We start from the raw sequence: 27,217 nt of genomic DNA, 5'->3' as shown, positions 1-27,217 counted from the left end.
CTTTTTCTGCCACTCAGACATCACTTTCAAACATTGGTGCTTCCTTGTACAAACTAACTTTACCTTAATTGGGGTTTTTTTTTTTTGTTGTTGTTTTTGTTTTTTTGTTTTTGGATTTGGTTTTTTCAAGACAGGTTTTTTTTCTGTGTAGCCCTGGCTGTCCTGGAATTTACTCTGTAGACCAGGCTGGCCTCGAACTCAGAAAACCACCTGCCTCTGCTTCCCAAGTGCTGGGATTAAAGGTGTGCACCACCACGCCCGGCTACCTTCATTGTTTAGGATTAAAAGTGTGTACTATGGGTGTGTCTGTATTCTAGCCCAGGGTAGCCATGTGGCTGGATTAAAATCCCTCTACACATAACATTCCAAGAAAACTACATGGGGGCTGGAGAGATTGCTCAGTGGTTAGAGCACTTGTTGCTTTAGCAGAGGACCAGTGTTCGGTTCATGGTGGTTCACAGCTTGCCTCAACTCCAGTTCCAGGGCATCTGACAATCTCTTCTGATCTCCACAGGTACTAGACACACACATGGTACACACACACACACACATACATACATAAAATAAATCTAAAAGGAAAAAAATACATTTGAGCCACATATGTGAGCTTTTCAATTGGCACTTGAGGAACTAGGACAGGAGGATTGATTGCAAGGTTGAGGCGTGGACTGTGAGGCAAATTGGGAAAAGAGAATCTGCTAACAAGCCAACCATACAAAGAACTGGATATATGCTTTGCGCTTCAGAGAAAAGGGACAAACAGGGATAAGGCGTGTGTGAAGGTGTTGTAATTTTTAAATGAAATGGTAAGGGAGAGTCACCAACCTGGACCACACAAGAGTAAGCAGGGGTGAAGGAGCAAGCCGTTGAGGCGTTTGGGGAAGGACTTCTGCAGAAGAGGAAGTCAGTCACACAGAGGCCCTGAAACAGAAGCCCAGGCAAGAAGGCCAAAGGGTGAAGGCCAGACAAGGGCTGAGCCTGGAGGCCAGGAAGTGGCTGGTCAGAGAAACAAGTCAGAAGGGCAGGGCTTTGAGGCCCGCTAGGCTTAGAGCAGACGGTGGTGTGATCAGTCACTGTATTCTGATGGTGACTGAGAGATGAGAAAGAAAAGACAAATGGGGAGAACAATCAGGAAGCTCAGCGCAGTGGAAGAGTCTCTGGTGGTCGGTGGCTGCAGAGGGTGTAGGTGTGGAAAGAAAGAACCACCAGATTCGCCCCGACCATCGTAGGATGTAGAAGAATTTAAATTCAAGATTCTGAGTTCAAGGATTAGGGGACAGCAGGGCCTCCATTTACAGAGTTGGGAGTGGCTACAGGAGACTATGACAGAGAGATAGGAGTTTAATTTTTGCTCATATTGCATCTGGAGTGTCCATCAGATGTCTAGTAGAGGTGTAAGAAGGTGGTAGGTGAGCAAACTTGAAAGCCGGCAGGCCTTACAGTCACAAGGATGGCTAATATCGTATAGAAAGATAGAGCCGGATAAGAAAGTACTTCAGGGGAGCCCTGAGTCACTTACCCAGCGCCCCGTGACTGAACCCAGAAGGTTGCAGCCACGGAGCTTCAGAAGAGTCGGAGAGTGGCCTGGGAGCCAAATTATCACTGTGTCTTCTCGCTTTCCTTTGTCTGTCTGTCTGTCTGTTTGTTTGTTTTGAGACAGAGATTCACTCTGTATCCCTAGTTGCTCTGAAACTTGCTATGTAGACCAGGCAGGCCTCAATCTACCCACCTCTGCCCCGTGAGTGCTAGGCTTAAGGGTGTGTGGCACCATGCCTAACTGCTTGCTGGTTTTGAGGTAGGGTCTTGCTGTGTAGCACAGGCTGGCCTCAAACTCATGATTCTCCTGCCTTAGCCTTCTGAATGCTGCCCTGCTGCCTATGTGGTGGTCAGAGGACAACTTGTGAGAGTGGCTCCCTCTTCTACCATCGAGTCCTGGAGATAGAGCTTAGGTTGTCAGTCTTGGTACCAGCATCTTTCCCTATAAACCCCCCTTGTTGTCCCTATTATTTCTGCATCCCTCCAATACTGAACATAATTACTTCTATTAAAATTCTGCAAGATTTTTTATGCTAGTGCAAGGGCCTCAGATCCAGGTCCTTACGTGTACCAGGCAGGCTGTGCCCGGTCCTGCGTTCCTGGACTATAACCCCAGAGCTCTTTTCACTTCTGATTTTGAGGCGTGGTCTCCCTAAGTTACCCAAGCTGCTACTGAACTCACTCTAACTCAGGCAGGTATTAAACTTTAGATCCTCCTAATTCCCAAGTAACTAGGATCACAGGCCTGTGCTGTCACGCCCAATTTAGACAATGATATTTGAAAATACAGTTTGGGCTAGTGTGGTGGCCATGAATTTAAACAAGCATTATCTCAAGGGTGACTGAGATGGCACCTTTCAGCCACAATTCTCAGAACGAGAGCTCAGGAAATGCCAACCCAGCTGGGCAGTGGTGGTGCACTCCTTTAATCCCAGTGTTTAGGAGGAAGAGGCAGGCAGATCTTCTGAGTTTGAGGCCAGTCTGGTCTACAGAGTGAGCTCCAGGACAGCCAGGGCTACATAGAAAACCCATGTCTTGAAAAAGAAAAAAAAATCTCCATCACAGTGTGACTCCATACTCCTTGACCAAGATAGACAGGAATACTAAACAGCATCTTCATTAAAAAAAAAAAAAAGTTTATTATCAGCACAAGTGAAGACTGACTGCCTCCCCAGGTGCCCCAGCCTTCCTGTCTGAGCCTGGGGAGCTGCTTCGTGGTGGGACCCCATCTTGGGGCAATGTCCTTGTTCATCTGATTCCAGTCCCATGGCTCCTGGCCCAGGGTTAAGCTCCACCTCGATAGGCCATAGGTATGTTCTCCCCGGAGTGACTGTCGCCTCCAGCATCTGAGAAACCTCTGCCCCCAGAGGCTGGGGCCACATCCACCTGAATGACACCGTGTACTTGGGAAAGCTGTGGACTGTCCAAGCTGGCAATGAGCTGGCGGGGGCCTGGTCGCACAGGGACAAAGGTCTGACGCAGCGTAACTGTCTCGTTACCCCCGATGTCCCTGTAGACAGAGATAGCGTCAGGAGCCTTGATTAAGGGTAGAGTCAAGAAAGGATGACCCAGCATGGTCAGGAAGATACAGCGAGAGGTGGAGCCACCAGGCATTCCTGGGTCCCCTGGAATCTACACCCACAACCCGGAAGGAGCCTCCGCCCCAGGTCACCCCCACACAGCCTGATGGCACCTACACACCCAGCTGCCTGCACTGAAAATCTCCCCAGCCCCTCGCCTCCTCCCTCTGTCTCCCACCCGGACAGAGACTGCTAATGCTCTCTCTCCACCTCAGCCTGGACTGCTTTTCTTTCCACTGCTGCTGAACCCATGCACCCCACCTCACGAGGCTGTCAAGGCCAAGGGCACTTTAGAGTAAAACCTAGAGGCTCAACATGGGATCCCAAATGCTTTCAGTCTTGCCAAAATAGCAAACTAAAGAAATCTGCCCGGCTGTCCTCAAGAAGAAGGAACAACTTCATGTTCTGAATTAACAGAAGGCTGTTACCCAGGAAAAAGGCTGTCCCAGGCTGGGACGGTTGGCATTTTTTAAATGACATGTGTTCTCATATCTTGGTGTGAATATGTGTGTGACACCAACACCTGTACCTTTTCCTCGGGGAGCTCTGAAAATATATCCCCGAACACCCCTGGGAGTCGCGGCTTCGCCAGACTCACCTCACCTTTTCCCTAGCCTGCTAATCACTGGGAAGGGAACTAAATCCCTCAAGGGCTGGGTATCCTTGGCACGTACTGAAAGAGAAGTCAACTCCCTAACCTGACATACAGGCTCACTGTGACTCAGCTGCCACCCTGGCGCACGACAGCACCCCCACCACTCTCCTGCGGACCAGCCCCACGAGTGTCTCTCCTCACTTAAACCCACCTCCACCTCGCTCTGCAGGCTTGGCCGTGCCTGCCCTGAGCTCCCAGCTCTGCCACATCCATCCCTGGTCTTTCTCCAGGTCCTAGCTCACGCCCCACCCCGGCACCTCCTGTCCTCAAGAGAATGAATCTTCTTTTTTTCTGGGCATTTCCTTCAACCTGCATACTTTATTCTTTTACTTATTGGGGTTTTTTTTGGGGGGGGAAGGAGGGGCCTGAAGAAGCTTAGACTAGTCTCAGATTGACTATGTGCCTGAGGCTAGCCTTGAATTTTCAACCTTCTCAAGTATTACAATTACAGGCATTTACCATCCCACCGGACACGCTGCGTTTTAAGTAAGGACATGGTTGCATTTTATATGGAGTCTCTTCATGGCTATTAGAATATCTCCTGATTCTCTTCCTAGACCTGTACTTCTGATTGCCAACTCAGCCCATGCTTGCCTTAGGGTTCCTTTCTGGCACTAGACCCCATGAAGTGGTCTGCTTAGGGATGGAGCTGGCATCCCTAATTTTGAAGATGAGTGTTCCTTGGGTTAAAACACTCAGCTTAGAGGCTGCTTCTGAGGATTCCCTGGACCTAACTAGTAGACTGCTTTAGACAAGCTGCTTCTTTGGTCCTCACTTGCTGGTTCATAATACAGACATGAATCAAAGGGAGCCGAGGTGGCCAGGCGGTTTCTGAAGTGTTCCGACAGGAAGTGAAATTAAGCCTATAATTGAGCAGGTTGTGCTTTGCCTGGCCACACACTTGTGCTCTTAATTTTTCCCCATTTCTCTATAGATGGACAGTTAAAGGTTGCTCAGCCTCACAGGAGCCTTCAAACGTTTACTTTGAGTTATTGTATTTCAGAAGCTAACCTTTATATTATAACCACTAACATTATTTCTACCTCTACCGCCCCCCCCAAAAAAACCCCAAAAAACTGCTATCTACTTTCAAAGTAGGAATGTCACAAAATCTTCCCCAGACTCATTCTGATAGCTCAGGTGAGGCCCTTGTCACATCATCTGTTGTGGCAACTTGTTGTTTGTTTGCTTGTTTTTTTTTTTTTTTTTTTTTTTTTTGAGATAGGGTTTCTCTGTGTAACAGAGCCCTTGCTGTCCAGGACTCACTTTGTAGACCAGGCTGGCCTCCAACTCACAAAAATCTGTCTTCCTCTTCCTCTGAAGAGGTGGTACTAAAAGCGTGTGCCACGTGCCTGGCTCCCAGCCCTGTTTTTCAGTTTAAGCTGAGAGGAAGTCAGCTGCTCAAGCTGGGCTGACCTAAACGGCTGCAGGTAATGGAACTGTTCTCGGCAACAGATCCCCAGCTCTCCCCTCCTCCAGCCCCTCCATCCCTCACAGGCAGGCAGGCAGGCAGGTACAAGCTCCTATGTCTCCTTTGTGTCATGCATAATTTCTCAATGATACAGACAGAAATATCTACCTGTTTGTTTCCCTTGGTAATTAATCTTTATTTGTTTTTTTTTGTTGTTGTTGTTGTTTTTGTTTTTCAAGACAGGGTTTCTCTGTGTACCCCTGGTTGTCCTGGAACTCACTCTGTAGACCAGGCTGGCCTCGAACTCAGAAATCCGCCTGCCTCTGCCTCCCAAGTGCTGGGATTACAGGTGTGCGCCACCACCACCCAGCGGTAAATAATCTTTAAATGGCTTTGGCCTTGTCTCCAAAGTCGAACCCACCTTTCAAGAAGGGATATAGGCCTTGAAAGATTTAGAGAGAGTATGATTCTGGTTCTGGCGGAAATTCCCAAGAACTTCCAGCCTCCCCGGTGACACAGTCAACTGGAGGAGTGAGTCCTGGAATGTTTACTTAGTGGCCAGTCACCGGGCTGGGGTGTCACACCTGGTGGTATAATTGAGTTCCATACCACAGCCTTTGATGTGTAACCGAGAGACAAAGTAACACCCATCTTGGAATCTGGTCCTCAGATGAGAGGGTGAGAGTGGGGTAAATACCATGCAAGCCATCCACAGAAGGAAGAGGCCACCTCTCCGCACACCAGGCAGAGTGGTCTTGTCCTTCTGGGGCGGGGCAGCCCAAGAGCCACAGGGCCTGCTGAGCCTGGCAAGGGCGTGTGCATCTAGGGAGCCTAAGACAGAAGACTCCTTCCACTGTGGTGTCAACGTCCCAAGGCACATCTTACATCCTGTCATCTGAGCTGCCAGAGGCCCTTATAGGGTCTATTTTGTGCTACTTTGTGATGTGACAACCCCTGAGTCCCAGGGTAGATCAAAGAACAGGATAATAAACTCATCTTTAGCCTCATAACAGAAATAGTGGCTATCGGCATAAGGTATGAAGACAGGCGATGGTCTGTCCTATGCCTTCTCACAGGCCCTTTTTTAGATCAGGACATCCACTCCTTCAGGAGAAAGTGGGCTTCCTCTGCCTTCTCTTCCCCTCCACGCTCTCCTGAGGAGGAGCTACACACGTCTGTGCCAGGTTACAACAAAAGGCACAGGTAGGTACCATCTACCCTTATTGGGTCCAGAGCCTCACCCAATGGAGATCAGATCCAAGCTGGCTGAGGGCCTGAGAATTGGGGCTCAGTTCTTATGACACAGACCATGCAGCAAGCAGAGACCCTGAAGGGAAAAGCTTGCCTTTCTGGGCTGTGGGATGAAACCACTGGCCTTCCCATTCATACAGTGGGGACTAGCTATACCAAAGGCTAGACTAACTAACCAGAGACTTTGTTACCTTCCCACACAGGCTTAGAAGAATTGAAGGCACCTGACTGCAGAGACCTTGCCAAGAGCAGTGGAGCAGCGGCTCGAACCTGAGTCTGTAGAGTTTCTCAGCTCTCCTTTTAATTATATGATGGTCTCGAACGCCCTTTAAAAGGCCCGGATGATCTCCAAGTGAGATAATCCTCCTGAGAATGCTTGGTCAACACTTCTATATTTGGCAAATGTTAGGGATGGGCTATTAATGATTTCCATGTGAGTTTCAGCTCCCTAATTAACAAGGTGAGGCAGGGCAGGGACACTGTAACTTGAGGCACTCAGCAAGTCTTGAACACTGGTCGGGCTGAATTGGCCTGTGGTGCCAGCTGCCCCAAGCTGCCCTGTGGGGTCCAGAACAGAGGAGCAAAACCAAGGCTCAGGGCAGCCTAGTGAAAGAGAGGGTGTGGGCAAAGTTAGAGAAGTCACACTCACCCGACATTGAGGACCTTGGGTCTCTGCAATCCAGAACCTTCGAGCCGGAAGACGACGTTGGTGAGGGTGATAGGCAGAGGGTTCTTGAACACGATCTGTACTTCACATTCCTGGCCAACAACTGCTGCTCCCAGTAACTGAGTGAAACAGAAATCCGCCCCTCATCAGAGACCCTGGCCAGCCTACACTTTGCACCCAAGGGAGAAATGTGTTAGGATCGAAATTTTGCCAAATTCCACATTTCTGTCCTTCAGAAAAGTTACCTCAAAAATAGAGTCAGAAACTCATATCCATTCTGCAATTTGAGTATGAAACAGACTTGGACCCGAGAGCCCATTTTATTGATGAGGAAACTAAGGCCAGGTCTGGACCTTAACCTTCTCCGACAAGGCTCATCAGGGTAACTTGTTTCAGGCTTAGTGTTCTCCCTTGCCCACGGTTCTCCTCAGCCTCAGGCTCTGGCTCTCTGTTCACCCCAGGAGTCCCAGAAAGCTGCACTCACCGTAAGAGAAAGGTCCGGGGTGCGCAAACGGAAGGTGTGTTGCTTGGCTAGAACCTGCCCACTCTCCTTGACGTGGCCTGAGACATTGAGCAGCATTGCCCCCTGGTCCACAAGGTGGGGCTTGTATTCCTTGTAGGCCACAGGCATGGTCACCGAGTCCGCTGGGAAGAAAATACATGGTGATGACAGGCCTTCTTCCCCAGACAGAGTTTCCCCAGAACTGCTGCCTATTGCTGTAGGGCCTCCATGTCCAAAGCCATGGTACTTGGACACCCAGGGGCGGGGCTGGAGAGGGAGCACCATCTAGGGGGCGGGGCTGGAGAGGGAGTACCATCTAGGGGGTGGGGCTGGAGAGGGAGTACTATCTAGGGGGTGGGGCTGGAGAGGGAGTACCATCTAGGGGGTGGGGCTGGGGAAGGAGCACCATCTAGGGACAGGGTTGGGGAGGGAGCACCATCTAGGGGGCAGGGATGGGGAGGGAGCACTATCTGGGGGAGAGAGTACCATCTAGGGACAGGACTGGGGAAGGACCACTTACAGGCTCCTGGGGCTAATGCCACTTCCTTCTTGGTCTCCTTGAAGGTAGGCCCAGAGACACCAGTGTAGTAGGTGACACAAAGATAGAGGTGCAACTTCACAGTGCGTCGGCTACTGCCGCGATTGGTCAGTACCACAGAGACGGCCAGATCCTGCCCCATCACAGCGTCCTGCGCCTCCACCTGCATTGCCACATCCTCAGCAGAGTCCCGGGTGGCATACACATTAGGTTTGCTGCCATGGGCTGCAGCCTTTTCCACAGCCTTCCGCTCTGCTTCTGAGCCTGGGGGTTGAGGTCAGAGGTGAGTTTGAGCTCTGGCTGGGGCAGGCACGTGCTCGGCAGGAGCCCTCAGCCTGGAGCTGGCTGGGCTGGGGGAATGTTACCTTCTGGATGCTTATAGATGTGGGTGATGTCCTCTCGCATGTTGGAGTTGATTGCCTTTGTGACAATGAGTGTGCCAATGGCTTTCTCTTCCACGTACACTATCTTGAAGCTGCCGTCATCCTGCCGCTGCCAGTATACCTTGTCACTATTTACCTGTGGTGATCAAAGGACAGTAGGACTGGAGGGTCAGGAAGACAGACCCCAGTGCCTTCCCTCAACCCCAGGGGCTGCAGGCAGGGCCAACCCGCCATTCTCCGAAAGCAGGGAAGAGGTCTGTCCAGGAGGCCCCTTGTAGCCCATTTTGGCATTAATAACAGTAATTCCTTGTGCATATTCTCTTGCTTTACAGCCAGTGAAGCAGCCCCACATCCATTATCTCTTTTGATCCTGAGGACAGGAAGCAAGGCGGCCATCATTATCTCCTTTTTACAGTTGAGGAAACTAAGCCTCTAGAAGGAGTGACTTGCCTGAGGTTACATAGCTAGTCAGTCAGCGGGGACGTCAAGACCAGACTGCTCAGGACTGAAGCCAAGGCTCCGGTCACTTCAGGCTGTTTGCTAGAGGAGGCACCCAGAGGCCAGCCTCACCTCGGCAAAAATGAAAGGTGTGTCATACTTCATGTAGACTAAGCCGTTCTTGATGGACTCCACGGAACAGGGGCCACAACAGAAGATACCTAGGACGTGAAGCAGGTGACGGGTCTAAGAAGGCCAAGGGGACCCCTTGTCCTCTGGTCAGAGGCCACACAAGGCTCCAATGGCAGCCACCCAGAGGGCAGGGTAGGAGCGCGAGGGGCCTGCGGATGGACAGCCTGACTAGATAACCAGGTAGGCGCTCAGCACATTCTCTGCGCTGGCAGGCTGCGGTGGCCATGTTTCTCAGAGAACAGGATACCCTCCCCCGATCTCTCATCACAATCACTTCAGGGCCTCTAATGGTTCTGGTTGTCTGCGAGCAGAGGTAGCACCATCGCTCCTTCAGCAATGCCCCAGCTTTGCGCACCCAGTTTTGCGCAAGCAGCTTTGCGCATGCGCCGATTTCCTGATGGGCCGTGAGAGGGGTGGTGCGCAGGAAGGGACCGTCCTCATTCTCAGGAGGGCTCCCTACAGAGGACGAGCTGGCTGAAATGGGCAGGCTGGGACAGAAAGTGTAAACAGGAAGTGAGGGCTATCCAACAGGAAAGAATCTTAACACCTAACGCTCTGGCCTCCTTTTACAGATGGGGAAACAGGCCCAGCCAGTGCGATGGATGCCAGGACCTTATAGGACAGCTGGAAAGAGCTTCTACCTACTGAGCTGCTGTAATGTTGTAGGCATGATACATTGTGTCCATTTAATCCTCTCAATTACACCATATGGTCTGTAGTACACACACACACACACACACACACACACACACACACACACAGTATTCTATACAAGAATACAGAAGACAAAGGTGTAGGGAACTTCCTTGCTAATGTCACTCATCTAAGAAGTGACTGTGGTAGACTTAAGCCCTAGCCATCCTGTCAGGGCTCTGCCTTACTCCACTACTTCATAGAGCCAGACCAGAGATCAAGTCTCCATGTCCACTGCAAGCATTGCTAGGTTACACAACCCAGGACACCTTTTACAAAGACGGTTGACAGGGAGGGGTCTGGGAAATGGCCAGAAGAATGTAAGTCAGGTCAAGGCTGTCTGACTCTAGGAAGGTGGGGGAGCCAGAGGGAGAGGAGGCCGTGTGAGCAGAGCAGAGAGGGCAGGGCGACTGCTGTGGAGACAGCATGTGTGGATGCAGAGAAGAGAAGCCCTGGCAGCCAGGGCGTGTCGCCCCAGGTCAGCTCTGATGGTTACAGAGCCATTTTCTGTCTGAGCCCTGATTTCTCCATACTGCACATGAATGCAATGAACAGGGGAACAAAAGGAAGGGGAAACCAGGACTCATTGTGCTGGAGACCCAGACAAAGCCGTTTGACCGCCGAGAGCCGCCGTTCACCATGTTTTCCATTAGCATGGAATTTTGTTCCAAACATGGGTGTCCATAAGAATTACCAGGGGAAATTTGGAAACAGAGATTGAAAAATGGATTCTGAGTATACTCAAGGCCCCAGGTTCAAAACTAGGACTGGGAAGAAATAGATACACACTACTAGATCCTATTGCTGGAAATTCTGATGAATCAAGTTTGATGATAAGATTTTGGGTAGGAACCCCCCTAATAGAAATTTACTTTAAAGACATCTAAGAAAAAATAAGGAACCTTTACATTTTATCTTATTCAATTAAAAACTGTTTTTTCCTTTCATTCATGCATTTATTACTTATTACTTTTCTCTCTGTGTGTATCTTTTAATTAATTATATCTCAGATATATAAATTAAAAAGCAAGTAAGAACTGGGTAGTGGTGGTGTGATCTTTAATCCCAGTACTTGGGAGGCAGAGGCAGGCAAACCTCTGAATTAGAGGCCAGCCTGGTCTACACAGAGAGAGAGAGTTCCAGGACAGCCAGGGCTACACAGAGAAACCCTGTCTTAAAGCAAAGCAAAGCAAAGCAACAAAACAGCAAGTAAGAATCGTAAGTTTATCAGGAGAAGGAAACCTCTTACTGAATGTTCTTAAATCTCTTTTGACTTTTGAACCATCTCAGAATATTAATCATTATAAATTATAAAGTGAAATTAAGTCAAGTAGTTAACAAGAAGAAAATAATCTAATGGTTCCATGGTGGCTGAGTTGATAAATCCGTACAAAGATCTATAGGTTTGGCTCTCCAGCTGAGTCCGGGGCTAACTCAGGAGCTGGAGGGGGTGTTCCCAATAGACTCTGGGCCAGGCCTGCCTTACCACTGCTGGTCTCCTGCGGTGTGGCATCCACAACCTGCCACCCATCAAAGCCCGAGGGCAGATCTGGCCTCTTCATCCAGCAGTCGTTCCACACGTGGAAGTTCCTAGAGGGGCATGGAGGGGGGCTCTGGGCCTGAGGTTCCCATCCAGGTCCTCCCAGCTCCCCTTCCTACCGTGCCTCAGGGTTCATGCCTCAGAGCATCGTTAGGGCACATGGCAGGCCACCCCTCGCGCTGTGCTCACCAAACAGAATCATGGTTCAGATGCTCAAGTGGCTTCATGTTCTCATCAAAGTAGATGTCCATCGTGAGGGAGGTGTCTGTGTCGTGTGCAGAGTTGAAGTTGGTGACAGTACGGGTGGCAAGGCCCAGGCATCGGAGCACTGTGGAGGAGCCGGGGTTAAGGGCTGGGGCGGAGGTTGGCTGTGGGTGTGGCATCGGCAGGAAGAAAAGGGTGCTGAGTTTGCCAAGCACAGAGGGACCTTCCAGAGTTAGGGGTCAGAAGACCCAGGTGGCCTTTGGGCTGCAAAGCAGTGTGGGTTACGAAGCCACCTGCTTGGCCCAGGTCCTGACCATTGCTTCTTTCTCTCCCTTAGGCCTCTCTCGGTTGCTGACACTAATTAATGATAATTAAGGCCATGCTATCATGCACCTTTAGTGCCACCCTATCCTGTAGCCACAGCTGGGCTGCACAGAAATAGATCCCTTCCTGCCTCATAGAGCCCAGGCTACTCCTGGCGTATTCCCTCTACTACCTGTGGTGGTCACACCAGCAAAGACCCAGCATTGGCCGTAGGGGACGGAATAGCCCGTGCGTAGGTAGCTAAGCAGGATCTCCACGCTGCCCACCCACGCTGAGGGGTTGGTGCCTCGAGAGTAGTCGCCAGTCCAGTTCCCAATCAGAACTCCATTGTCGTCCAGGGAGTTCACCTGCCCAGGAAAACAGAGGGTGTGGCTGGATAGGGGGAGGTGCTCAGGACAGGCTGGATTCCCCAGCCCCTAACCCTGCAACCTCAAGACTCAACTTAAACCCACCCACCCCTCCCCCAACCCATCTGCTGTAACTTTGGAATGTGAGCACTAGGTGTGCCAAGTTTGGGGTTTGGCCTTACATTCCAAAGGAGACAGGACAGAAACAATGAAAGACAGGGTGGGGTACAGGTTGGGGGGGGGGAGAGAGAGGGGGTGAAAACTTCTTCCTGGACAGGGTTGGAAAATCCTTAAAGGGCAGGGCAGGCAAACACAGATAGGGCTTAGTAATACAGGGGTGCTCACCATGGCAGAGATGACCCGGGAGACACTGACTGGGTCTCCACGACCTCCATATGGCATCCCCCTCCGGTCCAGGATGTACAGGCAGGCGTCCAGCACCCCATGGTCAAACTGGAAGGCAGGAGGGCAGGGGTAACGACAGCTCCTCAAGAGATGCTCAGACCACAGGCTAGTGGTCCACCTTGGCCCGCATCTCTATCTCCCTTTAGGGAGTGCACAAGACCAGTGGTGGCACACGCCTTTAATCCCAGCACTCGGGAGTCAAAGGCAGGTAGATATCTGTAAGTTCGAGGCCAGCCTGGTCCACAAGGTGAGTTCTAGGACAGCCAGTGCTACACAGAAAAATCCTGTCTCAGAAAGAAAGAAAGAAAGAAAGAAAGAAAGAAAGAAAGAAAGAAAGAAAGAAAGAAAGAAGAAGGAAGAAAGGAAGGAAGGGCCAGGTGGTGGTGGTGGCGCATGCCTGTAATCCCAGCACTCTGGGAGGCAGAGGCAGGCGGATTTCTGAGTTCGAGGCCAGCCTGGTCTACAGAGTGAGTTCCAGGACAACCAGGGCTATACAGAGAAACCCTGTCTTGAAAAAAACAAATTCAAAAAGAAAGAAAGGAACGAAGGAAACTGAGCCCAGCCACACCTGGCCATAATTCCAGGTCCGTTCGCCAATCTGTGCTTCTGTTCCATAGTAGATTCTTCCAGATTCATTCAGCACATATTCCTGCCGCCAGTCCTCATGGTCCACATACACTATGTCCTCTGTATCCACAGAAAATAAATTGCAAATCTTATCCATTTTCTTCAACAGCCCTGCCTTCCCCTCTGCCAGGTCAGCACAACGCATACCCACAGGAAAAAAATGGGGTTGGGCATGCTTCCAGCCTGACAGGAAGCATCTTCCTGCTCTAAGGAAGGGTGGTGAGAAAGGTCGGCTGTGACCAGCGCCTTTGTCAGAAGTGAGGTGGGTCTCCTTTCTATGCCGGGCCTCCGTCTCCTTTCTATGCCGGGTCTCAGTCTCCTCACCTGGACCTCGGGAAAGGAAGTCCTGACCCCCCGCGCTCTGTTCTAGAGCCCAGCTGGCTTACCTGGGCACCAGGGGTTGAAGAGGATGTAGATCTCATTGCGGGGGTCAAAGGGCAACTGGAACTCTCCAGCTTCTGAGCGTGTGCGGACAGTGAATTGGAACTTGCCGATGATGGCATTGGGGGAGGTGTGGACGCGCAGGTTCAGGTTGTGTCCGCTGCTCTTCGTCACTTGGGCCTTCCAGCCAGCACTGCCCCCCTTCCCCACGGGGATGATGACATGGGTGCCCTTGCCCACCTCGGGATTGTTTCCTAGAGTAACAAGATCAGCAATTAGGCAATGAGAGAGTCTCTTTGGAAGTGGGAGAGAGACTAAGACTTCACTCAGCCCCACCCAAATGTCTATGAGCCAATTTATGTGTCCCTAAGTAGGGTTACCACACTAGTCTGTGACAATCTTTCTTAGAGCAGCTTGGTGGCCGCCCCATGCTCTCCCGCATGTCAGGGCAGAACCCCAGTCCAACATCCCAAACCTGTTCCCCTGACAATGAACTCAAGGAGGGAGGGGATACTGGGGCCATTGTCACCCACTGTCCTACAGGACTAAAGGAGAGAGCTGAGCCACGTCCATTTGTCCCAGGGGAAAGAACACTCCGGATACTGAAGGGTAGAGCGGCTCTCTGGGGTCATGGCTTCTAGAGCCCAGAGCATTTCTGGAGGTGGTAGGGGTACCTGGGAAATTAGAGGCTGGGGTGTGCATGGCTGGGCTGTAATCAAAGGGTTAGAAGAGTCACCCGCCCCCAGCAGCTGCATAATCACCAGCCTGGGCAGTCAATGGTCACCAGGCAACATGGTGAGGGAGGCCTCTGCCTTGGGCCATATGATAGGGAGGCAGAGGGATTGATAGATGGAGGCGAGGGGAACGAACCAGCCAGACCCAGGGAGAAGGGCACAGGGAGTCAACCGTGCTGAAGGAGACACAGAGGCAGGCCCAATGAGAGAGCGCTGTGAGACAGTTGCCTCCGGAGGCTTGTGGAAAGCCGGCTAGAGGAAACCCTGTCCTTCCCGAGAGCACCACTAGGGGAGCACTATGAGTCTGGCACCAGCCTCGTTGGGCAGCGGTGAGGAGTACCAGGGAGGAGCCTAAAGACCTCTCTAACCCAACACAGGTCTGGGGGCTCTGCCCTTCCCATCCCAGGCCCCACTCACCGATTAGGAGCTCCAGGGCAATGCGGTCCGAGGACTCATATTCCCGGTTGAGGAAAAGGATCATGTGGAAGGGCTGCCCGCGGCGCACAATCAGCTCATCGTATTCAAACTCATCCGTGTGGTGCTCACGGCGGTTCTGGTCTGATCGTGAGCACAGCAGATCCACACCGGTCACGACCAACATTCCCTCTGCAAAACCACATCCCCGGGTGAGTGAGGAGTCCGCGAGGAGCCCAGACCCTCCTCAGAAGTCTTTCAGGCCCCATTAGAGATGCCAGGGTACATCTCGGTCTCCATGAAGGCTCAGGTCTAAGCTAAGGTGTGAGGTCTCACCTCGGATGGTGCCATCTCCAGCTGCATTCACACCACTGCCCCGAGACTCAGGTCTTCGGCCACCCCGAGAGTCCCTACCCCGAGAGTCCCCACCCCGGGAGCTGGCCCCTCGGCTTCTGGAGCCTGAAGGTTCGGGCCCCCAGTCATCATCGGCTCTGTTCCCGCACGAGCAGCAGCCACAACAACGAGCCCAGAAGGAGCGGCCTCCTCCTCGGCGGGAGCGCGAGCGTCGGTCTGGCTCTGGCTCCGGCTCCGGCTCCGGCGACGGTGTGGTAGGGGGCTGCCAGGGGCTCCGACCCCAGCGGCCCACGTCTGAGCGAGGACCTTCCATTGTGCCTGTGTAGGAGAGACAGAGGGTGCTCATTCACTCAGATCTCCTATGCCTGGGATGCCCATCCCGCCCATTCAGAAACTACCCAGAGAAATTGGTTCAGTACCAGCTAGGTGACTGGGATAATCTTATTCTAACCCTGAGATGCCCCAGAGACCCTATTAAGTCACCCAGAGAAAGCACCCCATGCTGCAGAGAAAAACTTCTTCACCTTGCTATAGACAGTCTCAAATCATATTAAAAAAAACAGATGTCCAGTTTTTGGAGAAACTATTGAAGATCCATGTGAGGAAATGAAGTTGCCTAAGAGAACACCTGTCACAGACCCAATCTCCAAACCCAGGTCTCTCCACCCGCTGGCTTCCCAGTTTAGAGGTACAGCCTCTAGGACTGCTTCTTAATAGCAAGTAGGAGGCATAGGGGTCAGAGTCCCCCCACATTCCCCACGTCCGGGCAAACTTCAGGCGGCAGGGCTGCAGAGAGGGCACAGCAGGCGTAAAGCAGAGACTGGCCCCAGGAAAATCGGGTCTCAGCCCACAGCAGGTACGCACTGGAGATCGATCCTTTCTGGGCTTGGGCTGTGTGTCCCTTGACAGCAAAGGCCCGCAGTGGTTCAGCACTGAGGTGTAAGCTCTCACCTGGCAGCGGTGTTGGTGACGGCACCACCGGGTCCCGGGCCCGGGTGGAGTAGGTCAGGCCGTTTGGGACGGGACCAACAGGCTGGACGTAGCCACACGAGTGGAAGGTGTAGGGCGGGCCGGGCAAGTAGTTTATGAGGGGAGGGTAGGCGGGGCTGAGCTTCTGGGAAAGGGGGAAGAGGGTTGCTTCATCCCTACTGTCAAGAGGCTCTCTGGGGGCTGTCCCCTGGTAGGGGCGGGAAGACTGGCTCCACCCACTTATTCCTTTCTAGGAACTGAGGTAATGCTAAGGAGGGGGTCTGGGTCAAAGTTCTGTCAGACCTGTGGCTGAGGTGAAAAGGGAAGGCGTTTGATGACGGATCCCACACCAACTTGATTTCTTGCCACACTAGGTGTTCAGAAAGCAAAAGAGAAGGGATCTTCTTCCACTCCGCCCTGTAAGGCAGACTTGTTTCCAAGCTGAAGATGCCTGCTTTTGCTTTTATAGGGCCCGGCTGCTAAGCTCTCCTGTGGCACCCACCAGGCTTGGCCCTATGAAACTGGTCCCTGGGACTGGAACTCCTTTTGCCTAGGAAATTCCCAGTACCTTAGGCTGCAGACAGATGACATCAGCATCTAGGCCCTCAAACTGGCTCCACCTGCCAGTCAGTCCCTGACCAGCCAGCTCTACCAGGTCTCCTCGCGCCCCTCAGCACACTGCACCCGTCTGTCTCTTTCCAGCTGTTCACCAGCCCCCAGTATGAGTGGGCTGTCTCTGTTTCTTCTAAGTTCGAGATTAAGGGGGTCACAAGAGAAACTGTTCTTGTTTCCCCCTTCTAGCTTGAAAGTCTCGGGAAGGCTTAGGTCTTCCCATTCAGGGCGGGGTGGACAGGGGACTCCTCCCCAGACTACCTGGTGTCCCCCCTCTTTCACTGAGTGTCTCATCAGCTGCAGGTGAGCATCTTCCCTCATTTGCAGCCTGGAATTCTTCTTGAGAATCCAGACCAACCGGCTCCAGGAACTCACTCTGTACCGTCCAGCCCTGGCTCTGGGTAAACGTCAGAGATATCATTAAAACAGCCCCAAGGCAGAGAGGAGCCAGGGCGTCATTAGGGACGCTCTCACTGGCCCTGTCCGGGGCCCCGCCAGCCGGGACCTCTTCACTCCATCCCAAAGATAGTGAAAATAACAGAAGACACAAAGTAGCATGCTTGGCAACAATCTGTTTGGAAATGTATCTTGTTCAGAGGTATCTTGAGGAGTAGGAACAGGAGCTCCAAGATCTACATGTACACTGACTTTTTTTGGTTTGTTTTGAAATGGTCTCACATTTAGCCCAGGTAGACTTTGAGCTCACAGCAATCCTCCTGCTTTAGCCTCCCAAGTGCTGGGATTACTGAAGAGAGCTGACAGTAAGCATCATGTGAATTTTCCCCTGTTCAGCTGGCAAGCCCTGGAACCCAGCAGACTTCCAACACATACCACTGGAGATCAAAATTCAAGGTAGGTGTGTGGCGGGTCAGCCAAAGGGCTTCACTCTGAGATTGTTTGTGTATCACTTAGGATACAAGAAGAGGCGGGGCTTCAAGGGGCGGGGTAGGTGAGCACACGTGTGCCCAGGCAGATTCCAGTGAAACAGGAAAATGCTCGGTTTGCTGCACTCTTCTTGTTCTAACCAGTCACCCTCTTTCCCCACTAAGCCAAGTTTGACTCAGTGCCCTAACCCCCGAGCCACTCCCTCGAGGCCTTGTTCCCTGCGGCTTTCAAAGTCACGACTGTGGAGGGATGCACCTTAGGAGTAGATTCCCATCTAAACACCTTGGCAAGTTGAGGCCAGGCCTCTGTTTAATCATTCTCTATCAATATAGAAACAGGAAAAGGGCTAAATCACTAAAGCAGAGTGTTTAGTATCTGGCTTCAGCACGCAGAGCTCAGCAACCCTGGGCAGGTCAGAACAGTTTCATCGTCAGTTCAAATCTTTTAACCGTCTCATCCCAGAGTGTATGAGGATCAAGTGGGACCAAGGGTTCCCAAAGGCTTTTCAACCATAGAATAATCCACAGGGACCAATATTGTCATTCTAACCAGGTGGGGCGAGATGCCTGGAGACATTCTTCCTCAAACACTAAGGCCCTGAGCCTAGTCAGGTGTGAATAAAATGGGTCAGGGCAGAAAGTGTGAAGGTGGCAGACTCACAGGAGAAAGGGTCACAGTCTCTCCCAGCTACAGACAGTTCTTCTGATTGATTCTCAGCCCAAACCACAACCTGATCCCAACTCCTACCCCAGCCTCAAGCTCAGGCCCTGCGCTAGCCCAAAACTGATGGTGAACTCAAATCCAGCCCTGGTCCTGACCAGCCATAAACACTGAGGTTCTTGTTAGAGGGGATCACGGGACAGTGGACCCACACCCCAGAGCCCCTCCCTTCCTTTTCCCAAAATGCACAGTAGTAATGGAGGTAGTGTTGTCATGGCAGCAGTAATGGTGGCTCGGCAGCCCAGAGGGGCCTCTCCATTCTTTATTCAGTCCCAATAAGTTAAAGGGTGAGGGTGAGGCGGGGCCTCTAGGTGAGGATGCTGCTGACGGACGGTAGCATCTCAGCCAAACGCTCCCGGACGCCCTCTTCTTGGCACAACGAGTTGCCCTGCAGGTTGAGGAGGACTAGCCTGGGGCAGGAGGCAAGAGACTGAAGCGATGCAGACTGCTGGAGGCCTTGGGCGGTAGAGTCAAGGAAACCCCAGTAGCTCTGCCCCACCCACTGTCTGCTACTGGACACCCCAAAGCTGGAAGCTGAGGCTTGGAAGCAAGTCTGATGGCATCTTCCATACTTCCCGGGGAAAATAAAGTCCTTAGCAGAGGTCGGAGAATGTCTGGCTGAGGAGGGGTTGTGGGAAGCAGGACCCCGTGGGATCATAAAGAGAGATGGAGAGGGCTGTCAAGCGGCCCTTAGTATTTATAAGTAGCCATGTGGAAATGTGGGTCACAGATGCTCTAACCCTCCAATTTCGAGGGGGATCAGAGGATTTTAAAAAATATGGAACTTCCTGATTTCTAGATTCCTCTTGGCTCCTGAGAATCTTTACAGGCTGCCTGCCTGCCCGTGAACTCCGGCGTGTGAAGTCACACTCTACAGAACTCCAGAGCAGAAGTTAATAACAGTCACAGACAGCCCTAGGGCATCACCTCCCCTCAGCTCGCCCTGCCCAAGCCGTTTCCTGTCCTGCCTCGAGATGACCCTGTCTGTGTCTGCGGTTTGTCCCCCTGAAGCCTGCTCCTTGTCTTAGAAGCTGTCTGCAAACAGACTGACTGGAGGATACGGTTATTACATAGTAACAGCTCCTGCAGCCGGGGAAGGTTAGCCACGCCATCCAAGTTCTCCAGGACATTATCGCTGGCCTGCAGCACCTGAGGAACAGGGAGGTGGGGAAACACAAGGGCAAACAGGCAGCCTGGGACCAGTACAAGCCATGGAGGAGCCCAGAGTGACCAGCTTAGGTGTGTGGAAAAGCTCCCGGGGCCAGCTTGGGTAGCCAAGGGGGTGGCAAAGGGGTTACCTGTAGGGGTCAGAGGTCAGGAGGTCCTGCTGTAACACAGGCAGACTTCTGAGTGGAAAAGGGGAACCCCAGACAGAATGGGAGGAATGGAGACTTTACCTCAAGACAGCGCAGGGCAGCCAGGGCTGGGGGCAAGGCTCGGAGGCGATTGTGGGACAGGTCAAGATGAGTGACCAAGAGCAGTTGTTCCAGATGGCAGAGCACTGTGAGATCCTGGGGGTGGGGGAAGGGTGAAAAACTCGGCAGGAGCTAGGCCATCTCCAGCCACCTGTTCCATACAGACCTTACAAGACCCTTGTTAGCAACTAGCTGTGCTTAGGACAAATAGCCTGGTGTATAGGAGCCTGTGCTATGTCAGGGACAGGGGACAGACAGACAGATGGTCATGGAGGGGTGGCTAGTGAGAGGCGACAGGGAGAGGAAACCTCAAGTGTGGGACAGAGGAGAGTGGTATGTCCTACAGCAAACAGAAAGCGAGGAGTAGGGCTGTGCTGGGCTGCGGTGATATCAGTGATGAGGCAAAACAGATTTGTTGAGATGACTAGAAACACAAAAAGCAGAGTCTGGACGGCTCTCAGAAATCTCTAGAAAGGATTTAGGATTTAGGCTCTGGCCCGGTCCCGTGTGAGAAGCACAGGAGTGCAGACGGTGGAAAAACGGTTTTGTTTTTTTTTTTTTTTAAATTTTGTTCTCAGCACTGGGAACTGAGCCCAGAGCCTTAGCAATGAGCTATACATTCCTAGTTCAGCTTTGATGGCTCAGGATTTAAAACCAGGGAACAAACACGATGAAGAACTGACTGACAGGAAGGAAGACCTAATGAAGGAGCAGGCTTCAAGAAAGATGGTGGAGTCAAGCTGGTAGGGAAGACAGTGGGAAGGGGCTGAGGGAGGGGCCCATGTGGAGCCCAGACCTTGTGAGCCAGGTGCAGCACGCGGACGTCGGCATACTCCATCTTGAGAACACTGTTTTCCAGCAAGAACTTGCTGCGTAGGTCATCTAAGTAGGCTGCTCTCATGGGGTCCACAGTCTGAGGGAGAGGAAGCAGGCAGCTATGGGGGTCACCTGCCTTCTAACGGCCTACTGGGCCTCCTCGGGCCTGCCCTCCCCCAGGCCCAACTTGCTTTGAGGGTACTGAAGTACTGTAGTGTTTCTTTCTCATAGAGGAGGGGGTCCAGTGCCCTCATCAGCAGGATGATGGTCAGCAGGCACCCTAGAGAGAAGGTGGAGAAAGGCTTGCGGTCTCTCGAGACCCTCTGCTCAGGGAGGTTCCCCGGAGAGGCTTTCCCGGGTGCTTCTGGTTCTTGGGAGCCGGCTTAGGATCTCACATTTATTCTCAGGCTCCAGCTCCTGCAGCTCCTTACAGGATTCAAGCTCAGACTGTAGCACTGTGGACTTTTCCACGGACAGCTCGCACCTGAGAGTGGGAAGGTCGGGGAAGGTACGTTGCCCACAGCCCAGAGTTCGAAGCCATCCCCCTTCCCACAGGCCCATGCCTCCTGCCCCAACTGCCCAGATCCCCTGTCTTCGACCATGGGCTCCTTGCTGTCACCTGAATAGCTGTTCATCAGTGGCTGAGTCTCGGCACCAGCACTCCTGGAGGCCTAGGGGAAAGGTTAAGTAGTGGGATGGGACACTGTGGGGAGAGGAGAGAGAAGGCTGGGGAACTGGCATGGTGAGGGGAGCTTTAGACAGCATCACCTTTCAAAAGCACACACTCCTTCTGGGCGTCACTTCCTGTCCAGATGACACGGAACGTGTGCTGGGGCAGGTGGTCGTTGAGAGAGGCAGCGGGCAGGTCACAGAGCTGAGAGCCCCGGGTCAAGGAAACGTAAACCTCGCTGCTTTTCTGTCCCACCCTAGTCCTGCCCCAGGCCCTCATTTCTGCCCCCCCCCCCCCCAATCGTGGGATACCCAGACATGGCTGGGCCGGTTCCTGCCATCTGGGGTCCTCCACTCCACACTCAAAGGTGCTTCATCCACGGTGAGTAGCAAGGTCCCCATTTTGGAGCCCACCTGTCACAGGGAACAAAGAGAGACTTCTTAGCTCTAGCAGCCTCAGATTGGGGGGGGGGCTGTATGTCTCACGATGTGCTTAATAAAACCACTTGACTCACTATCAGGGGACGAGAGAAGCAGACTGACAGACAGGCCTCTTCCCGGCTCACATGCAGGCAGCAGAGAACATCGTGGGGCTCCGCTAGGGAGAGAGATGGCCTCGGTTTACCTTAAAAGTCGTCTTTGTTTCTTTCTAAGTCTCAAACATTCTGCCCTTTCCCCACTGCTTACCCCGGCCCAGCAGCCAGCGGTGATAGAACCAGGCACTCTGATCATTGGGGTCAGTAAAAAAGGCATTTTGCACCAACTCCAGCTCTGTGGGGGCCAGGAAGGTATGGGGTTGTGTCAGCATGCTGGTAGGATCCTAGGCATTCCCATAGCTCTCCGTCCCAGGCTCACTTGTACCCCAGCCTTACACAGGAATTGCGTGTGTCACTAAGAAGTAGGAGCTCAATAAGGTGGTTTAGAACAGGTTAGACAGGCATCAGGACTGGGGTGGTCCTGCAGAATCCTTGCCAGGATCCTCTAGGCCTCTGGTCCTCAGCCTTCCTAATGCTGTAATCTTTTAATACAGTTCCTCATGTTGTGGTGACCCCCCCCACCATAAAATTATTTTTTGTTGCTACTTCATAACTATCATCTTGTTACTGCTATGAATCATAATAAATACCTGATATTTCCGGTCTTAAATACCTGATATTTCCCGTCTTAGGCAATCCCTGTGAAAAGGGTTGGTCAACTCCCAAAGGGGTCGCAACCCACAGGTTGGGAACTGCTGGTCTAGGCCTACCTACCTTTGAGCAGTACATTTTCAGGGAGCCGTCCCTGTGGGCCAGAGTCTGGCTGGGGGTGCAGCTGGGGCAAGAGGCAGGAGCGGTAATGCCAGGAGGAATAGTTGGAGAAGTTCCGGGTGATGAGGCTGTCAGTGAAGGCTAGTTCCTCCGCAGGGGCGACAGCGGCCTGGGCAGCTACAAAGCGCCGGTAGTCCCAGCAATGAACTAGGGAGGTTGAGGGAGGGAGCCTGACTCAGAAGCAGGACCAAGAGGGCCTACGGCACCGATGCCCCCCCAGAATTCCCTCAGAGAGCCCTAGTAACACCTCAATGCAAAACACAGGGGCTGCATCGGGCTCTGCCATCATTTCAGCCCTACCAAAATGGAGGCTGGTGCTGGATCCTGCGTATCCCTCCCCACTCCGAGGACCCAGTACCGGGGTGTGGGACCCATGAGGTCTGTAGCGACAGGACTGTGGACACGTACAGTTCCGCTCATCAGCCTCGAGGAAGCGAGCACACAGCTCCAGCTCCCGGGCCCAGTTGGGCTCAGGCTGGCGACTTAGCAGCCAGCAGCGGTGGTGCCAGGTGCCGTAGGACTTAGGGTTCACACGCAGACAGCTCTCTAGGAAGCCTAGTTCTGCCTTCACAAGAGTAGCCAACTCCTCAGGAGACCTGTACGGCAAGAGAAAGGGGGTTAGAGCCTTCCAACAACCAACCCCAACTTGCCCCTCCCTTCTCGTATCTGGTCCCCCCACTACCCTATCTCAATGGCCGACTACTCCGTTCCCCATCCAGCTCGTCACCCAGGCAGGGCCAGGGCAGAGTCCTGAATGACATACTTCTGGGTCTCCAGCTGCTGGAACACTTCTCTGCGACAGTTCCAGAGGGTGGCAAAATCAGGGTTGGCTCCCAGAATCTGGCTTGTCAGTTCTAGCACCGACTCATCCAGCTCGCCGGCCTGCCGCTGAGAAGAACAGTTATAGGATCAGAGACCAGAGCATCTCCCCAGCTCTAGGCTAAACATTATAAACTCAGAACCAGTCAATAGTGGCACTATGCAACAGGTACTATGCAAAAACCTTACAACGTCTAACAGGCATTTTCTCACTTAATCTTTGCAACACTCTTACACAGGATGTGCAATCATTAGCTCCATTTTACAGATGAACAAACTGAAGACAGTTCTGGTGACTTGCACAAGGCAATACAGCCATAACAGAATCAAGATTTAGATCCCTGCAGTTTGACTCTAGGGTCAAGCTTTTTTGGGGATTGGGACTAGCTCTGAGGCCCCACCTTCTGGAAGACAGCTTGAGTGGCTGACTGGTAGAGCTTTAGCTTCTGCTCCCTTTCCAGCCTTTTGGCCTCTGCCTGCTCTTCGGACGTCTTCACCTTCAGGCGTCCATGCTACAAGGAAGGATAGGAGGGTATGGATGCAGGTTGCCTTGCAAGGGCAGACTTGCAGAAGCCCTGCAGAGACAGCCACGTGTGATGAGGACACGGACGTGCAGGGGCAAGGGGCTGAGCTCAGGGTTCTCACCATGGTTTCGGCTCAGCGTTGGGGACAGGGGAGGGGTCCAGAGGTAGCTTGGTCAGCCTGCGGGGAGAGATGTCAATCACAGAACCCCGCCCCCATTGCCCCGCCCCTATGTGTTTCCCGGAAGCTGCCAGCAGGCCCAGGCTAAGGATCCCCCGTGTGTAAAAGGGGACCGGCGGCTGGCTCTGTGAAGTCAGGAGGGAGCGCTCACCACAACCCCGGCCTGGGTTCCCACAGATCTTTGCGAAGCCCCACCCGCCAGGGTCGGTAGGACCGCCAGGGCCCAGGCACAAGCCGCGCGGGGAGAGAGCAGTGCCCGCCCGCCAACTCGCCCGTCCCGCGGACCCCTGCACCCCCTCCTCCACGGGCGAACCCACCTGCACTGGCAGGAGGCGCCAGGCGGTGCAACTCCGGCCGCCACCGAGTCCCAGTATGGCTAGAGCGGCTCCGTGCCGTGTAAGGTGCAGAGACGAGGTGCTGCGCCCCCTGCAGGCCTGGCGAGGGAGCTGCGTGTGTGTCAACAAGTTTCTGTTAGCGCCCGGGTGCCTGTGAGTGACTGGAGAATGTGGACAGGCTCTACCCATTACCATCACAGACTGCAGCCTGAAGGGATCGGTTTCGGCTCAGAACACCCCAAGACCAAGTTCTCAGGACAAAGGAGCTTTATTTGCCCTAGAGGGATGAAGTATAAGAATAAGAGACAGAAGCAGGAGATGGAGAAGGGGAAAGGGAACAGTGGAGAGGGAGAACAGGTATTTCTCCTGGAGAGGGGACAGAGGTGGCCCATAGGTAAACAGCAGTTTATAAAGGTAAAAGGGGGGATCCTGTGTTAGGATGAGGTGATTAATCTTAATGGGGCATGTTAATTAGGTGAGCCAAAGGGGGCGTTTGATGGCTGAACTTTAATACTTTGACCTTGGTAGTTAGCCTCGGGAGGAAGAAGTGGTCCAAGGATGGACCTTGGTGGCTAGCTTTAGGAACTCAATCTAACGGGTTTTATCAAGGCAGAAGAAGATTCTCCAGCAAGCTGCTATCAGACAGTTCTGGCTGTCAAAAGTTCTCAGTTTCTTTTCTGTTCTCTTGATTTCATCTACATTCATGGTTATCTGGCACCCAAATCTCTCGCCAGTCTAGATGTCTGCAAGCATAATGACAGTAACACTTATATCAGTATATGTGTGTATTGACATAGTCAAAAGCCAGAGGCAGTGGTGCTATTTGTAATGTCAATGTCTCAGGGGGTTGACAGGAGTTCTAGAGTTTAAGATAATGGTGAGATTTCTAATTTTTAAAAAATAGAGTATCGCTGGGCAGTGGTGGTGCACGCCTTTGATCCCAGCACTCAGGAGGCAGAAGCAGGCAGATTTCTGAGTTAGAGGCCAGCCTGGCTTACAGAGAGAAATGTAGAACAGCCAGGGATACATAGAGAAACCCTGACTCGGAAATCCAGAAGAAAAAAAAAAGGAAGAAATAGAGTATTGCCTCTATGTCCCAGAGATATTTCAAATTATAAAAGCTAGAAGACACTGTCTTGCCTCCCCCCAGCCCCTGAGTGCCAGCCTTATCTTCATTGTTGTACTAAATGACAGGATGCTCCCAGCCTTCAGTCTCTTCAATGACCAGTGCAGTCCAGTTGCCACCAAGGCTGCAGCAGCGTTCTGCATCCTGTGTCCTCTGTACTGTCATTCATCTTGAGTCACAGAGACATATTGAAAGTGTCCACTGCCTAGTCAGCCCTTTTCTAGGTCCTGTAACATATTTCAGAAGAAAAGGGATGCTTCTTCCAGCTGTGTGTATTTCAGTCCCCGTGTGGGTGGTGGGGTGGGGTGGGGGTAGGGGGGTAAGGGGTGGGGGATGGGGGGGTGGGGGATGGGGGTGCTAAGTTACTTGTTATCTTTGCTCATGGCACTCTGATGGGAGCTCTGTATTTCTGATACATGTGAGCCTGCACATGAAAACACACACACACACACACACACACACAGGACCACATGTGGAGGCCAAAGCAGAGTGATTAAAATCATGACTCAGCCTAACTTGGTGACTCACACCTGTAATCCTAGCCCTTGGGAGGCTGAGGCAGGAGGTCCCTGAGTCTGAAGCCAGCCTGGCTCTGTACTAAGACGGTAAGTGAAAAAGTTAAAAGGCTGGATTGGATGTCTTGGAGAACACCTGTAACCTCAAGACATGGGAGGAGAGAAAGAATCCCAAGTTCAAGGCCAGCCTGAGTTAGAAAAGGAGTTCCAGAGCGGGGCGGTGGTGGCGCACGCCTGTAATCCCAGCACTTTGGGAGGCAGAGGCAGGCGGATTTCTGAGTTCGAGGCCAGCCTGGTCTACCGAGTGAGTTCCAGGACAGCCACAGCTATACAGAGAAACCCTGTCTCGAAAAAACCAAATAAAAAAAAAAAAAAAAAAGAAAGAAAGAAAGAAAGAAAAGAAAAGGAGTTCCAGGTTAGTTTCTGCTAATGTAGGCTCAAAAACAAAACAAAAAAAACCCCACAACAAAACAGCAACAATAATAGAAGGAAAAATTTTTCTAGAGTTGACATTGTGATTAAATAAAATATTGGTGTGAAATGCTTTGAATAACAACTATACTGAATAAATGCTCAGTTAAATAATACTATAGCAAGGATATTATAGTTATTATTTTTAATTTTCCTGACAAACATTCAAGAAATGGAGGTCTAAGAAGATTAACAGCCTGCCAAGGGCCACCCAAGTAGTAGCAGTAAGTACCAGGTAAGACTGAGCAGTGATTCAGGGCTAGTCTCCCCTCAACATCTATTTTTTGTTGGTGGTGATGCTGTTTGGCTACTTCCAGATTTTGTTTCTTGTTCTATAGGCACTCAGACATACAACCAGATACCAGGAATACAGATGCCAACCGGAAGGTTTGCCAAACACGGGGTTACATCACAGTCACTGAGGGAGGAGGGAAGGGGGTGGGGGAAGGTTGAGGTAAGCACGGGAGACTATTTAATAATTACCGATCTTGAAACTGGGAAAGCTGAGTCAGGCAGGCTTGAGAGGAAGTGAGTCTTGTGAAAAACATCTGCATTCAAAAAGGTGGGGCCTGTGTTTTGGAAAGAGAAGGCAGGAAGGGCATTTCAGACATGTGTGGCTTGCAGCTGGGGGTGAGAAACCAAACAGACTGAGCTGGCTGACAGAGAGGAGCTGAGCCAGG

General features: G+C 52.1%; 2 protein-coding genes across 3 annotated transcripts; both read right to left on the bottom strand.

The window, feature by feature from the left end:
* Positions 1–2,686: 2,686 nt before the first annotated feature.
* Tgm1 (transglutaminase 1) lies at positions 2,687–16,244 on the bottom strand. The gene is made up of 15 exons (XM_052191408.1): positions 16,128–16,244; positions 15,159–15,494; positions 14,826–15,014; positions 13,680–13,928; positions 13,235–13,353; positions 12,607–12,714; positions 12,087–12,261; positions 11,576–11,714; positions 11,333–11,436; positions 9,094–9,182; positions 8,506–8,659; positions 8,123–8,404; positions 7,585–7,745; positions 7,083–7,219; positions 2,687–3,046 (listed from the first exon to the last, which is right to left on the bottom strand). The coding sequence occupies exons 2-15, from the start codon at positions 15,487–15,489 to the stop codon at positions 2,821–2,823; spliced, it is 2,463 nt and encodes an 820-aa protein (XP_052047368.1). The 5' UTR covers positions 15,490–15,494; positions 16,128–16,244; the 3' UTR covers positions 2,687–2,820.
* A 2,326-nt stretch (positions 16,245–18,570) lies between these two features.
* On the bottom strand, positions 18,571–24,506 carry Rabggta (Rab geranylgeranyltransferase subunit alpha). Of its 2 annotated transcripts, none has more exons than XM_052191406.1 (17): positions 24,408–24,506; positions 24,034–24,090; positions 23,790–23,900; positions 23,333–23,457; positions 22,978–23,165; positions 22,513–22,716; positions 21,950–22,033; positions 21,778–21,860; positions 21,575–21,676; positions 21,362–21,467; positions 21,213–21,264; positions 20,989–21,077; positions 20,785–20,873; positions 20,574–20,690; positions 19,760–19,873; positions 19,424–19,511; positions 18,571–18,818 (listed from the first exon to the last, which is right to left on the bottom strand). In XM_052191406.1, exons 2-17 carry the CDS (start codon positions 24,034–24,036, stop codon positions 18,670–18,672), a joined length of 1,704 nt encoding a protein of 567 aa, XP_052047366.1. In that variant the 5' UTR covers positions 24,037–24,090; positions 24,408–24,506; the 3' UTR covers positions 18,571–18,669. The 2 variants fall into 2 exon arrangements, with proteins under 2 accessions (XP_052047366.1, XP_052047367.1); XM_052191407.1 differs by lacking the exon at positions 24,408–24,506 and adding an exon at positions 24,242–24,386.
* Between the last annotated feature and the right edge of the window lie 2,711 nt (positions 24,507–27,217).

Source organism: Apodemus sylvaticus, chromosome 8 (genome assembly GCF_947179515.1).
Source record: "Apodemus sylvaticus chromosome 8, mApoSyl1.1, whole genome shotgun sequence".
In the NCBI taxonomy this organism is placed as follows: domain Eukaryota; kingdom Metazoa; phylum Chordata; class Mammalia; order Rodentia; family Muridae; genus Apodemus; species Apodemus sylvaticus.
Note: the sequence above shows the minus strand (reverse complement) of the source record. Positions and strands in the feature narration are given on the sequence as shown.